The 14,710-nt window shown below is 46.9% G+C and overlaps 1 protein-coding gene across 1 annotated transcript in view; it reads right to left on the reverse strand.

Annotated features, from left to right (window-relative positions):
* The window catches only part of LOC134905627 (glutathione S-transferase theta-1-like), a 61,380-nt gene that overhangs the window by 29,362 nt on the left and 17,308 nt on the right, over positions 1-14,710 (reverse strand). Inside the window, exon 4 of the mRNA XM_063914649.1 lies at positions 12,395-12,571. Coding sequence (XP_063770719.1) covers positions 12,395-12,571 — 177 coding nt within the window. The remainder of the gene's footprint in view (positions 1-12,394; positions 12,572-14,710) is intronic.

Genomic DNA, 14,710 nt, shown 5'->3' on the forward strand with positions numbered 1-14,710 from the left:
TCATACCGTGTGCTATAATGTGAATTTCGGCTCATTCAGTGTGCTATAATGTAAATTACGGCTCATTCTGTATGCTATAATGTGAATTTTGTCTCATTCTGTGTGCTACAATGTGAATTTCGGCTCATACCGTGTGCTATAATGTGAATTTCGGCTCATTCTGTGTGCTATAATGTGAACTTCAGCTCATACAGTGTGGTATAATGTGAATTTCGGCTCATACTGTGTGGTATAATGTGAAAGGGGCATCAGTACTAGGTAGTATAAGAGGTCCTACTATTGTGTTGCATAATGTGTATAAGGGGTATATGGTGTTGTAAACTACACTGAAGGACACGCTTCCTTTTGAGTGGCCATGTCCCCTTCCCTGGAGGCACTTGCATAATAGCAACCTTCACTTTTCCATACCCCAACTTCAAAATTTCCGCTTCGACCACTGTACATAGGTATATATATATATATATACATACACACGTATATATTTTATATACATACATGTATATGAAAGATTCTTTCAAATTTACCACCGAATTGTAATTTCTTTGTAGTAATTAAAGATGTTATGATTTTAATTATAGATTTTAGGGCCCCACTGTCTTAAGTACCCCCGGGCCACCCGAAGCCTTAATCCAGCTCTGGGCCTACAGATCCTTGGAATGTCTATGGAATAAATTATGCAGAGATTATTCCAATAGGCAAAAGAAGGCTGTAGTGCTGGAGGAGTTGATTAAGGTCAGCCTGCCATTCTACCCTGTGGCAAATTCTGACTGGGTGCGAGCAAAAATTACCGACATGAGGAGTGTTCAAGAAGGAGCTAAACAAGAGGGAAGCTACTAAAAAATCAAGATCAGTAGTGGAAGAAGTCTATGTACCAAAGTTGTGATACTTTGACCTCCTGTCATTCACCATGGACCATGAACTGCCTAGGTCATCCATCAGCAACCTAACAGTAGACTTGGGTGCCTCAGCTTTGGCATTTACCACTCCTGAACCAGAAGACATTACCTCTAGTGCCATTGTACACCGTAAATAACAAATAAACACACAAGTTTAAAAAGTTTATTTTTGGACAAAACATAATAAAATATCACAAAAGACATGTAAAAGTAGCATATAATAGAAATGCAAAAGTAGCATATGATAAAGCCATTTGTTTATATCATGTCATTCTGCCATGACACTGCACCTATACCATTAAAGTACTGCATGTACTCTTCCCTAGTCAGTTTAGCCTGTACACTTGCATTTCTACTTAGATTGATCTCCAATGGTGTAAAACCTACTGCTCCTCAACAGTTTCACTGTCATCCATGGTAGAAATTGAGCTGTGTGTGTTTTATGGCACAAATAGTTGTGCAGGACCAATGGCATCAAGAGTGAGGGAGGTGGGTTCAAATTAACCGGCCTCGCGCTGTGGGGGGAGCCAGGCGCGGGCCCGAGTCTGCTAACCCCCCTCCCCACTATACCTGTGCTGTGGCCAGCAACAGAATCATCTTCCCAGTGATATTTTTGGGAAAATTGTGCCACACATAGAATGCAAAGACTCTGGCAAATATCACTGGGAAGATGGCACTGGTTGGGGAAGAGGGTCCCAGTTCCAAATCAAATAAGTTAGGAAGCGGGTGCCCTCCCCCTCACCTACCATGTTAAAACGACACTCCCCTTATGAAGCGGCCGGGACTCCGCAATTATTTTATTTTACAGATTTTTAGATAAAAGGACGCCATCACGCCCACTTTATTAAGTCACCCACGCCGTTACCGGGTTCGGTGTGACCCTACGCCCCTGTGCAGGACACAACAGGCCACTTTGTCTAAGCATAAATTAATGGCAATATAAAAATTCTAAATTTGTTGCTCAGTATCCCAAAATCATACCAGTCACCTAACTCTGGACTATCTGTAACTGTAAGTTCTATGTTCCCTATTAACTTCTATTTCTGGACAGTGTTTGACAACATTAGCATGCAATGCAAATGCTTCATCAGCCACAAATACAAAATGTAGGCCATATGTATTCTGGGTACATTCTGCTAAGTTCAGTCCATTGGTTTTCAGCATCTCAAGGAGCATGGTCTTTTCCAAAGCACAACCATCAGATACTGCCATAAATGTCACACAGCCAGATGCATCCGCACCTCACTATCACTCACTTATCTAAATAATTAATGACGCTGACAACTGAAATATGGCATGAAAGGGATCGGCTTTTTATTAATTGAGAGGAAGGCCTATTAAAACTAAACTTTGATGAAAGAAATCACTCTCAAACTAAGGCGGTGGGTAGAAGGACGATTAAGACTTGCATGAAGATAAATAACATTATGAAAATATCACATAGAAAATAAAATGTATAAAACACATATAGCGAATAATAAACAAGCCCAGATGTTCAAGGATCGGCCTTCTTCCACCATTCCTGAACATCCAAACTCCAATGCAATCATGGGACATCTGCCCCTACATGACTAGGGGTCGACCTCCTGCCACTACCCCTGACCACAATCCAACTCATAAGGATAGAGCTAACACTCAGCCCCTATGGAAATAAAAATTGGGCCACCAGCCCCAAGAACCACATATGAGAATAGTCAACAATAGCATATGGGCCCACCTGGTTCGGTGATGCCCATAAGTCAAAAACATATCAAATATAACAAAAACTTCTAATCCAAAACCCTAAGAAAAATAAGCTTAATAAATCAATGGTTAACTAACCATTCTGAACCGGCCAACTGCCAGGTTCCTCCAAACCTGCCACCGCCGCCGACACCTAAAACAAAACTAACAGGACCTCAGCACTCTAATAATGTCCTCAAAAAAGATCAACAGACCTTCCTCCGACAGGTAAATGCCATCGGACCAATACATCCTCTGGGCCCGAAAGGAAATTCTACCATTAGTCATGACAAGACAACCCTGCTGCAGGACTGCTCTACCAACCACCGAGTTGACATGCCTTCTAACCAGATCGATCGCTCCTGGGTTGACAGCTCCATGCCAAACCTTCCGAGGCACGATGTACGACCAGATGACAGTGCAAACTGGCCAATCGGTCATCAACTGCAACATGTGCCTTTTGATCTCACACCGGATATCAAGGCCTGTTCTTACCACTAAATCATTGTCCCCCACATGAACAAATAAAAACAAAGGAAAACCAAATCGGGACGTCGAGGACACTTACAAGTCACTCAGACCTTCCCACCTGAGGCCCCTACGGCCCAGCCAATGCATAAGCTGAAGCTCCGGGAAATTCCTAACATCAGTGACCACAGGTGATACAGAAAACCAATAGACAAATGAGTGGCCAACCACCCAAATAACTTGCGGATCTAACAGCCGTCCTGTAAAAGTATTGTGTAAAAGAACATTAATAGGTGTGACCAGCATGTAACATGGAAAGAGAAAAAACCCTAACCGTGTAATGGATGGTGGTTTGTGTGTGTGTGTGTGTGTGTGTGTGTGTGTGTGTGTGGGTGGGGGGGGGGAGGTAGTGTGGGTCACCCAATTTGACATGAGACGAAAAAACACAAAACCTCCGTCAGTCGGCAGAAGCTGTAATTAAAACCAACGGTAAAACAAAATTCCTCAAGGTCCCCACAACCGCAACAGGCGATTGCAACGAGCAGCCAGTGCCGTAACTAGGTGTGTGCAGATGGTGCGTTGCACACAGCGGAAATGCCCTGTGGGCGCAACCGTCCGCATCCACCAGTGATCCTCTTTGTATGCACCAGCTGCTTGGCCAAAACTACAGGAATCACCGCACTGCACTACAGGGACCGGAGCGACAGCTGTGTTAATATGTTGAAGCCAGGCAGGGTCTTTACAGTTGTCACCGCGCTGGCTCCCCACACCCGCACTGAACAGCAGGGACCGGAGCGGCAGCTGTGTCAATATGGGGAAGCCAGGCACGGTCTTTACAGCTGTCACCGCACCGGCTCCCTGCACCCGCACTGAACAGCAGGGACGGGAGCGGCAGCTGTGTCAATATGGGGAAGCCAGGCAGGGTTCTTTACAGCTGTCACCGCGCCGGCTCCCTGCACTGAACTGCACGGAGTGGCAGCTGTTTATACGCCGGAGCCGGGAGCTTTACAGATGCCGGCTCCTGAACTGCACGGACAGAGTCTTGTTTTGTGTGCCGGCCGGAGAGGGAGGAGGGGCTGCTCTCCCTTCTCTCAGCTCTTCCCCCTGACTCGAAGCAATAATGCTGCTTGTGCCGGCTGGCCAGAGGTGCTGCTCTCTTCCTACTTATTCCACACTCCAATGTACCCTGACTGTTCCTGGAACCACCACAGCAGCAGCGGCAGCCTCTGATCGTCCATGCCACTGATGCCAGGCCAGAAATAAGCATCATACAGTTAAGTGTAGTACAAGTGGCAAGTGCTGCTCAGCCACTATCTCCATCTGTTCTCTCTCACTTCCTCTGCCCCCACTCTCCCTCAAACCACCCCTCTCTCTCGGCCCTCTCTCTTTCGTGCCTTCTCTCATGGCCCTCTATCTCCCTTGCCCCCATCTCTCCCTCAACCATCTTTCTCTTGGTCCACTCTCCCCCCCTTGCCCCTCTCTCTCCCCCCTCTCTCTCTCAGAACCTTTCTATCTCTGACCACTCTCCCTTCCTCTTTCTCTCCTCCTCCATCTCTTCCTCCGTCCATCTTCCCCCTCTTTCTCTCGCTAACTCTTCCTCTCCCCTCCTTCCCCTCTCTCCCCTTCTCCATCTCCTCTCTCTCTCTTTCTCAATATACCCCCTCTCTCTCCCCCTCTCTCTCTCTGTCTTCCCCCCCTCTCTCTCTCTCTCTCTCTCTCTCTCTGCTCCTCCTTCTATCTTCCCATATCTTTCTCTCCTTCTGTCTCCCTGCCTCTTTCTCTGTTTCCCTCTATCTCCTTGTCTCTCTCTCTGTTCCCCTACGCCTCTCTTTATTCCTCTTCACCTCTCTCTCCATCTCTCCCTCCCTCTCTCTACTCTGCACTGGTACTAAGACCATTGTATATACTGGTGCATTGCATATACTTTATATAGGGGGCCTTAATTTACATATATTTTATAATAGGGGCTCTACTATGTGGTGTAATGTGAATTCGTAGTTTTTTGTGGTCACGTGCTTTCCCCATGAATTTTTTTGGTGCATGCCTGCAGCACGCAATTTCCCTGTTTCGAATATGGGGGGGCACCAATTGTATTTCTGGCACACAGCACCAAAAGGTCTAGTTACGTTACTGCGAGCAGCTACTCCTCAAAGGGGTGCAGTACCAGGAGAAGGACTGATATAGCATCTAACTGCACCAGACCTCCACCTACCCAGTGCCCGGATATCGACCGCGGATCAACCCACCACAGTGGCAGCTGAAGCAGCACCGGTGCGGAAAGAGTGAGTCCCATAGTCGACCAGTGACAGACCCATGCCCAATATACAACACTTCAAAACTGACCTGAACTGGTAATGAGTCAACGGGGTATTGTCACTATGAACAAGCCACCCGACAGGTGAATGAGGCCATAAGCCCAAATAAGACTTGGCTGCGACAACCGGACAAATGTGGCGTTCATTGGCCGACCCATTTGGACCCCCTGCCAAATACGTCAGTCTTAGAGCACTGTATCTTGCACCACAAACCGTCGGGGCGTATAACGACATTGGGGGTCATTCCGAGTTTATTGCTCGCTGCCATTTTTCACAGCGCAGTGAACAGGTTACTACTGCACATGCGTATGCACCGCAATGCGCAGGCACGTCGTACGAGTACAAAGTGGATCGTTGCTTGGCGATGGATTTAACGAAGGAATCCATTCGCACAGCCGATTGCAAGGAGATTGACAGGAAGAGGGCATTTGTGGGTGGCAACTGACCATTTTCAGGGAGTGTTTGGAAAAACACAGGTGTCCAAACGTTTGCAGGGCGGGTGTCTGACGTCAATTCTGGGACCAAAAAGAGTGAAGTGATCGCAAGGGCTGAGTAAGTCCAGAGCTACTCAGAAACTGCAAAAAACTGTTTCGTCTCGCTCAGCTGCACACGTGTTCGCACACTTTCAAAGTGAAAATACACTCCCCCGTGGGCAGCGACTATGCGTTTGCATAGCTGCTAAAAGTAGCTAGTGAGCGATCAACTCGGAATGACCCCCATGGTTCGCCAGCATGGGCGAAACTGCTGTACGAGAAACCGACAACAGTTCACCCACCCTGAACACTCCGTGATAGGCCATCACAAAGGCCATTTTGAAGAGACGAACTTCGTATCCTGAAGAGCAAATCTTCCTCAGCGACTCTAAAATTCGTCTCAACAAGGAACCATCGATCGGACGCCCTTTGTCACGCAAAGGCAGGACCGCCCTTGCCCATCCTTTCAGAACCCACTTGAGGAAAAAGGACTTAGTAAAGTCCCTCTCTCCCCGAAGACGCAAAAAATATGATATGCCTGCAAGAATCCGACCGACGTAAGCGCGCGACTTCCCGTCGACATAAAAACTCCACAAAAAGGCAAGAATCAAGTCATGAATGTTCTTACCACTATGGCCCCGCTCCAGAAGGAAATGATTCCACCACTCTTACGATGCTAAATAGGCCGTGAATGTCGCAGGAGCCAAGGACCTGTGACCTAGGTCCTCCATTCCTGATGGATAACCTGCCACACAAAATCAGGACATTCATCACTCAAAGAAAGAGCAGAAGGAGCCAACCTTCTAAAACGATCCCAATCAAAACAAGAAAGGGCATCAGCAATTTCGTTACGCACTCCCGGTACATTCTTTACTCGCAAAGTGATGTTGTTCACCATGCATGTCAAAACTATTTGCGCAATAACCGTAAGGACCGGTAGGGAGGTACATTTTTGTTTATTAATGGCAAAAACTACTCTTAAATTGTCACACCAAAAAAATTACCTCCCTATTCTGCAAGCAATGACACCATAATTCCAAGGCCACCATGATAGGAAAATTTTCAAGTAACAGCATATTTCCTATGAACCGATCGCACACCCAATCAATGCGCTACACACCATCTACCCGCGAAATAAGCCCCCAAACTACAGGTACCAGCAGCATCAGTAAAGAGCTCCAATGAGGCATTGGGAACGGCGCACTCCTGCCATAAACACACCTCATTAAACTGGAATAGAAAGGCATCCCAAATGCGCAGGTCCCTGCAAATTTCCAGAGATAACGTCAAAAAATGATGCTGCCGTCTAATTCCGACCGTCGTCCTTTCCAATTTTTTGCAGAACACTCTACCCATAGAGATTACCCTGCAAGCAAAATTAAACAGGCCCAATAGAGATTGAGCCTGCTTAAGAGTAAGTTTTCCCGCTGCAAGGGTAAAACTAAATTCTGTCATTGAGACGCCAAACTTTTTCATCAGGAATCCTGCACAAACCTGCCAAAGTATCAATTTGGATACCCAAGTACACCAAGGACTCCGTAGGACCCTTAGTCTTGTCAACTGCTATCAGAACTTCAAAATCCTCAAATAACGCAAGAGACTTATTAAGCAAAATCTGACAACACTCTGAATTTGGGGGACCGATCAGTAAAAAATCATCCAAATGCGTAATCCCTCGTTCCCCCGTAGCCTCCTGCAAACACTAATGTAAGAATGTACTAAACCACTCAAAGGGGGGCATTCCGAGTTGATCGTTATTTAGCACAGCTATGATCGTCTTCCCTGACATGCGGGGGGACACCCAGCACAGGGCTAGCCCACCCCGCATGTCAGTTCGGCCCCCCTCGTAGAAGTGCAAAGGCATCGCACAGCGGCGATGCCTTTGCACTTCAAGAGTAGCTCCCGGCCAGCGCAGCTTTAGTATGCTGGCCGGGAGCTACTCATCGCTCCCCGTCCCGCAGCGGCTGCGTGTGACATCACGCAGCCGCTGCAGCCCGCCCCCCATTCAGTCCAGCCACGCCTGCGTTGGCCGGACCAAACACACGAAAAAGCGGGCAAACGCCGCCGTTCTGCCCCCTCCCGCCCAGCGATCGCCTCTGCCTGTCAATCAGGAATAGTTGATCGCATCCCTGCTACGGCCTTCGGCCGTCTGGCATGCGCCGGTGCACAATGGTGCCGACGCATGCGCAGCAGGGACCCATTCACTCTGCTGCATTAAAACGCAGCGAGCGAATGGGTCAGAATGACCACCAAAATACGCACAAGAAATTGAGCAACCCATAGGCAAGCACCTGTCAACATAAAACCCGTCATCTAATTTAAAACCCATAAACCAAAAGGCAGAAGGATGTAAGGGTAGGAGACAAAATTCCACATCTAACTTGCACATTAGTGCCTCCCCTACCAAACAATCTATTTCCAAAGCCAAGTCGAAAGATAAGTACACCACCCGACAATGCTCCTCAGGGATGGCATCGTTCACCGATGCTCCCATAGGACAAGAAAGATGCTGAATGAGCCTAAACTTGTCAGCAATTTTATTTGGTACCACCCCAACCGGAGAAAGCTCTAGGTCCGGAATAGGGGCCTTCCGAAAAGGCCCCACCATCCGTCCCAACTTAACCTCGGTTAGGACCTTCTGCATTAAAACCTCTGGAAAAGTCTTGCTTGGAACGCAAATTCCGTAACTGGACCGCAACGAACAGACCCAGAAATAGGCAAGGTGAAACCATATGCAAAACCAGTACACAAAAACTCAGCGTCAACCTGACGCGGATATCTCTCCAACCAGGGCAAAAGCACCGGCAATTTAATTGGGGAGGGGGCTCTACCCAACAACAGGGGCCGCTGGACCGCGTATTTGCAGAGTTGATGGTGTGGCAGATCCCCCAGCTGCTGGTTTGCTGCAGTCTTTGATTGCGTGGCCTTCTTTGCACCTAATACAGGAGTGTTGAAAACGACACCTCCCTCCCAACTCACACTGTCCGTTATTAATGGCGAAGCATTTACTATGCCCAGGCTGCCACGGGCCCGACCGATAACCAAAATATTGAGGAACAGATTGCTTCCCCCATCCTTTCGCGCTACTGCCTTCCACTGTGCCACCAGCAGCCTGCGTTAACTCAACATACAACTCCACATCCTTCTTGACAAAATCGTAAGTTTCATGCCCGTGCTGCTTTCTCTGAAAATCCTCATCATAACGATGCCAAACATAACCCTTATATTTAGTAAATAGCAAATGAATCAGAAATTGGTAGGGAACCAAATTCATGTATTCATCAGGCCGCGACTCCAAGTAACATGCTGCAAAAATCAGCATGCACCTAACCCAATTCTGATAAGAACAAAATAAATCTTCACTACTCTGGCCTTTCTTTCTAGCCACAAACAACGCCTTCCTATCATTACTAGTCAGACGAAATATATTAATATAACGACCCTTACGTATCCGGTCCCAGGGCCTCGACCCGCACATTACCACTATATTAGCACAGTGGACCATGTCCGACTTTACCGACACCTGGGAAGAATTAGAGCTGGAATATCTACGCGAACGCCACCTTCGCCTCTTGACCCTGTGGACTCCGCCTCCGGAGGAGGATACACCTTCCGAGGATGTGGAAGCCAGGGAAGAGTCAGTCCCCCGACGTCTATGTCTCTTCCTACGCTGCTTGCTGGAACCCTTACCCGTACCCCTAACCTCACTAGAGGAGGATGACCGGGTACTAGAGTCCACTCCACTATCAGGACTACCAACACTCTCTCTGGACCAGTCATGGTCCAGAAAAGACTCACCAGCTTGTGCAGCCATATCCGCTGACTCAGCACCAACCGGGTGACCTCCAGAAGCTGACGCTATTTACATTTCACCCACTGTCTCAGCAGCTGGAGAAACAAGAGAAACATTGTTCCCGTTCATGACAGCACGTGCCACCTCCGAACTGGATACCTGGCCCTGCGCCCTAGGCACACCGATCGAGGACAACACCGATGCAAGCGCCTGCAAAGCATTAGCAGCCAATAAACCAGCATCCGTTCCCTGCCCACCGGGCATGGTGGTTAGCAGGGGAGCCATAGCCAACACCACCGCTGTGCAAATTGTAGACAACACAGAAGCATCCAGAGCAGGAGCGGTTGCCCCAACTGGCACACCATGCACTACATCTGCATAAGACCTATGACCACGAAGAGAGGTATTTGCACCCCCTGTGGGCAGCAACACACCTGCCGAGCCCTCACTATCTTCCGCTGTAGAGTAATCGTCTACCCCAGAGGAGCTCAACAGAGCACTCCTGCATCTAATTCTGCTCCTTTCCTGAGCACTAGCACCACTACCTGAAGCACGCATGCTGCCATCACCATGGAGACGCTGGGATGCCCCAGCAACCACCACACCGCCAGGTCCACGTCCTGACGACTCACGTGACCTCCCAGACAAATCTAGAGCCCATACCGACCAGCACACTAACCTCAGGGTGCACCCCAACTGCAGCACATGATGTCAGTGCACCATCCTGCGCACACCTAACAGCATCTCTTACTAGCAGAGGCCTGACCCTCCACCCACTACTTCTAGACAGTTCACGATCCGCATTGGGGAGCCCAAGAACCTCGCTCGACTGTGACCTGTCACCTCTAGGCTGTCTGTGCCAACCACCCGCTGAGACACAAGGCAGATGAGCACCAACAGAGCTGGAGCGCTCACATCCCTGTCCTGCCACAGAGAGTGCCTCATCATACACAACCGCCCCCCGCACCTGCTCCAATGCCGGAGTCTGTTGCCGCCGACAGGGGCCTGCAACTTCCCTAACAGCACTCCTCCCTATCTCAGCCTGTGTGACTCCCGCACGGCCATCCCCACTCCCCCGGCCCTGGCAAGGGACCAAGAAAGGGCCCTAGTCGCGTTGCGACTTGGAGGGTGAGCCCACCCCCGGATGCCCGCGCCTCTCCTAACAACTGTAGCCTCCGGCCTGCCCCGACCCTGAACGCCAGCCTGGTAAACCTAATCAGGGTCCGCCAAGCGCACTGGCAGTCCCACGCTGCACCTAGGCATGGAGGACATAGCTCAGAAAGATAGAAAGAAGAATAGAGACAAGAAAGAAAAGAATAGAGGACAGAATGAAAATACGCCCAAAGAGAAAAAGAGAGAATATGTAGAAGACTTCAAAGTCAAACAACACTTCAACAGAAGCACTGCACTTATATTTTCAATGACAAAACTGGAAATATATTCCTAGCAGTATTCCTAGCAGTACCACCCCTGACTCTACCCCACCCAATCAACTTGAACCAAGACAAAGCATTGTTCCTCCCCCAAAAAACCTTAACCCCTGACAGCCTGTAGTGAGCCACTGGATGATATGCCAAATGCCCAGACCAGTGAGTTCATGCTGTGCAGGCACACCAGATGCCTTACACAGTCTTACTTTCCAATGTCCACAAAGATAAATTCATATCTGTCATTGGTAATGGCCATTAAAACAATACTAATGAAGCCCTTATTACTGTAGAAAACGGAGCCACTATTAGCTGGTGGTATAATATGGTTGTGTTTTCCATCTTTGGCTCCTTTACAATTATGAAAATGTAATTGTTCCTCAAATTCTATTGCAATAGCCTGCTACTTCTCAACGACTGTAGGAAACTGAAAGTAAAAAATGAATGTTAAATAAATTGACAACATTTTATCTTCGCAACTTATTTTGCAGCCTTTTCTGTTCCTGGATTAGGGAAGTTCACCAACACTAGACCCATCGGCAGAGCTTCCGTCACCTGTCCACTGCTCTATCCCCAGCACCCAACAAGCCTTGCAGCTACCTGAACTTGGCACCAGGAGAGGTCATAAAAAGGCGCGTCAAGGCGGGGATACATCTGAGCTGATGACTTGGCAGATCCTCAAGGCAGCCAAATGGTTCATGGCGATGGATGAGGGCAAGCAGGACCAAATGGGTGCAATGTAGCTACAAAGCTATTTGTATTAGCAAATGTGGTTAAAAATCCATATTATCTTTGATACAGAAAGGCAATTTTTATCTTTAGTAAATATACTCTTAATCATTGTTTTGAGAATTTTAAAAATTAAAAAAAAAATGTTCATAGGTAGCTTTAGCACTCCATTAGATCTGGTACAGTTATACATCTTAAAGTTCTGCCAATTTCATTGCTACAAAATATTTTCTACAGGAAAAATTGTATACCTACAACTGTAATGGAGAAAATATCACACTACCTGGACCACCTGCTAAAAATGTTTTATGTAGCACACAAAACATAAATATGTCATATACAGTTTTCTCAGTAATGGTTTTGGACTATGAATTAAAATTAAGTAATTTTTTGCTGGTACCAAGGGAGTCAGATGACACCCTTGTCTTACCGTCACCATTTCCTCTAAATCCAAACATTTCATTGTACTGATATCCAAGAGTGTAAAATAAACCATCCTAATTGTCAAAGGATGCTTTTTGGGACACACAAATTCTAGATTAACATTACAATTACAGTGTCATTGTATCACCTGCATGATGTCCGCAATAGCCACAAGGTCTGCCAATGAGAATTCATCGCCAGCAAGAAACAATCTGTTATACAGGAATTTGGTCTCCATTAGTGTCAAGATAGTGGTGAACTCGGCAAGGGCATAATCAAGTTTTTCTTTTGCTGTCTCGAGGCCCAGAATAGCTGGATTCATACACTGCAAAGGAAACAATCAGAAGTTTAAATAATGTATTGAGTATGCAGTGATACCTACATGTGCATTCATTTAAACTCTTGAAATAATTTTACTATTAGTATATTTCCAAAAGTATACATTCATCAATTTGTCCAGAAAACTCTAGCTACAGTTAAGAGGTTCCAACCTCTTAGCTCACAGAGCCCCATCTACCAAACTTGGCATATATCTTATCCTTTCTATCTCTGGGGACAAGGACTGCACTAGTCTTTAATCTCTGCCCCTTTACCTGCCTCCTTTCCTTCCATCCCTCTGTCACAATTGCGGCCTCCACACAAATACCGCAATCTAAGACAGTTGGGTTATGACATGTGTACACTTAAGTCAGTCAGGATAAATATGCAATTTCACTGTCACCACAAAGAATATAGAGTCCTTAAATCTCCTGCACAAATATTCATATTTCACACTTATAGTTACACATAGCATTGGACCTCACAGGTTTGCAGGGTCAACAAGAAACATGGAGAAATATGCTTAATTATATGGGTATTTAATTGGAAAAATGTTTCCAAGGTTACAGAAAAATATTATAGAAATGGACAGATTATATTGTAATAGTTTCAATGAAATTAACAGGGAAATAAAATAAAACAGAGTTCCCTAACCTACATGATGCAAAAGACTGTGAAAGGAGTTACATAGGAAACATTTGATTCATCATCAGTCTCAGAAGTCTCCTTAAGCCAATGGACACTTGGGGCTGCAAGCAGCTCACACTTAAAATGGGCATACACTATACAATTATCTGTCAGATAATCTTTGGTTGGAATGAAAACCTGGCAATGGATGAGAGCAACTGACAGTCGACCATTTGCTACCAAACACTGGAAAATGGACAAAAACTGTCATTTATACAAATTGGTTAAATCACGGACAGGTTTTGTCCATTTTCCAGTGTTTGGTAGCAAATGGTTGATTATCAGTTGCTCTCATCCATTACCAGATTTTCATTCCAACCACCGATTTTCTGACAGATAATTGTATAGTGTTTGCCTAGTTTTATCCTCTTACAGCTTCTAGAGCCCCAACTCTTGTTTTTTTTAACATGCTTGTTGCTGGAGTTTAATGAGTCAGTCAATCAATCAATCAATCAATCCTAAGCATCTATTTATTAGTATGGGAGGGGGGTTGTGGGAGTCCAGATGGACACAAAATTAATTTTAGAGGTGCTTCTCCCATAACTTTGTTCAAGATTTATTCTTTATAGGTGTCTATTCACTAAGCCTTGGATGAGAGATAAAGGACCAGCCAATCAGCTCTTAACTGCCATGTCACAGGCTGGGTTTGAAAAAGGACAGTAAGGAGCTGGTTGGCTGGTACTTTATCACCATCCAAGGCTTAGTAAATTGACCTGTATGTTGGAACACAGGGGGTCATTCTGAGTTGATCGTAGCTGTGTTAAATTTAGCACAGCTACGATCATCTTCCCTGATATGCGGGGGGATGCTCAGCACAGGGCTAGTCCACCCAACATGTCATGCCAGCCACCCCGCCCCCCGCATAAGTACAAAAGCATCACTCAGTGGTAATGCATTTGTACTTGAAGAGTAACTCCCAGCCAGCGTGGCTCCTGCGGTGGGCCGGGAGTTACTCGTCGCTGTCCTGGGTCGCAGCGTCTGAGTGTGATGTCATGCAGCTACTGCGGCCTGCCCCCCGCATGGTCCGGCCATGCCTGCATTGGCTGGACTGCGCCCCGAAAACGGCGGCAAAACGGCGCCATGCCATCCCCTCCTGCCCAGTGACTGCCACTGCCTGTCAATCAGGCAGAGGTGATCACTAGGCAATTACGGCCTTCGGCCGTTTGGCATGCGCCAGTTGCGAACAACTGCAGCGTGTGATTGGGTCAGAATGACCCCAACAGAACCTTTTATGACTGGTACCAGAGAGTGATCTCATTCCTTGTCTCCAAGAAGAATATAAATTATCCTTCTTCCAGGCCTGCAGACACATCACATACTGGACACAGTGAGCGAGATTGAAAATCATTTTTGATGGCACCCAACGGAGATATACAAATGTAGCCCTGTTTTAATGTGACCGGCTGCCGGCATCTACATTTCATCTTGCACCTGCTGGGGGTGACGAGCTGAAGTGTGT

Source organism: Pseudophryne corroboree, chromosome 1 (assembly GCF_028390025.1).
Source record: "Pseudophryne corroboree isolate aPseCor3 chromosome 1, aPseCor3.hap2, whole genome shotgun sequence".
Lineage (NCBI taxonomy): Eukaryota > Metazoa > Chordata > Amphibia > Anura > Myobatrachidae > Pseudophryne > Pseudophryne corroboree.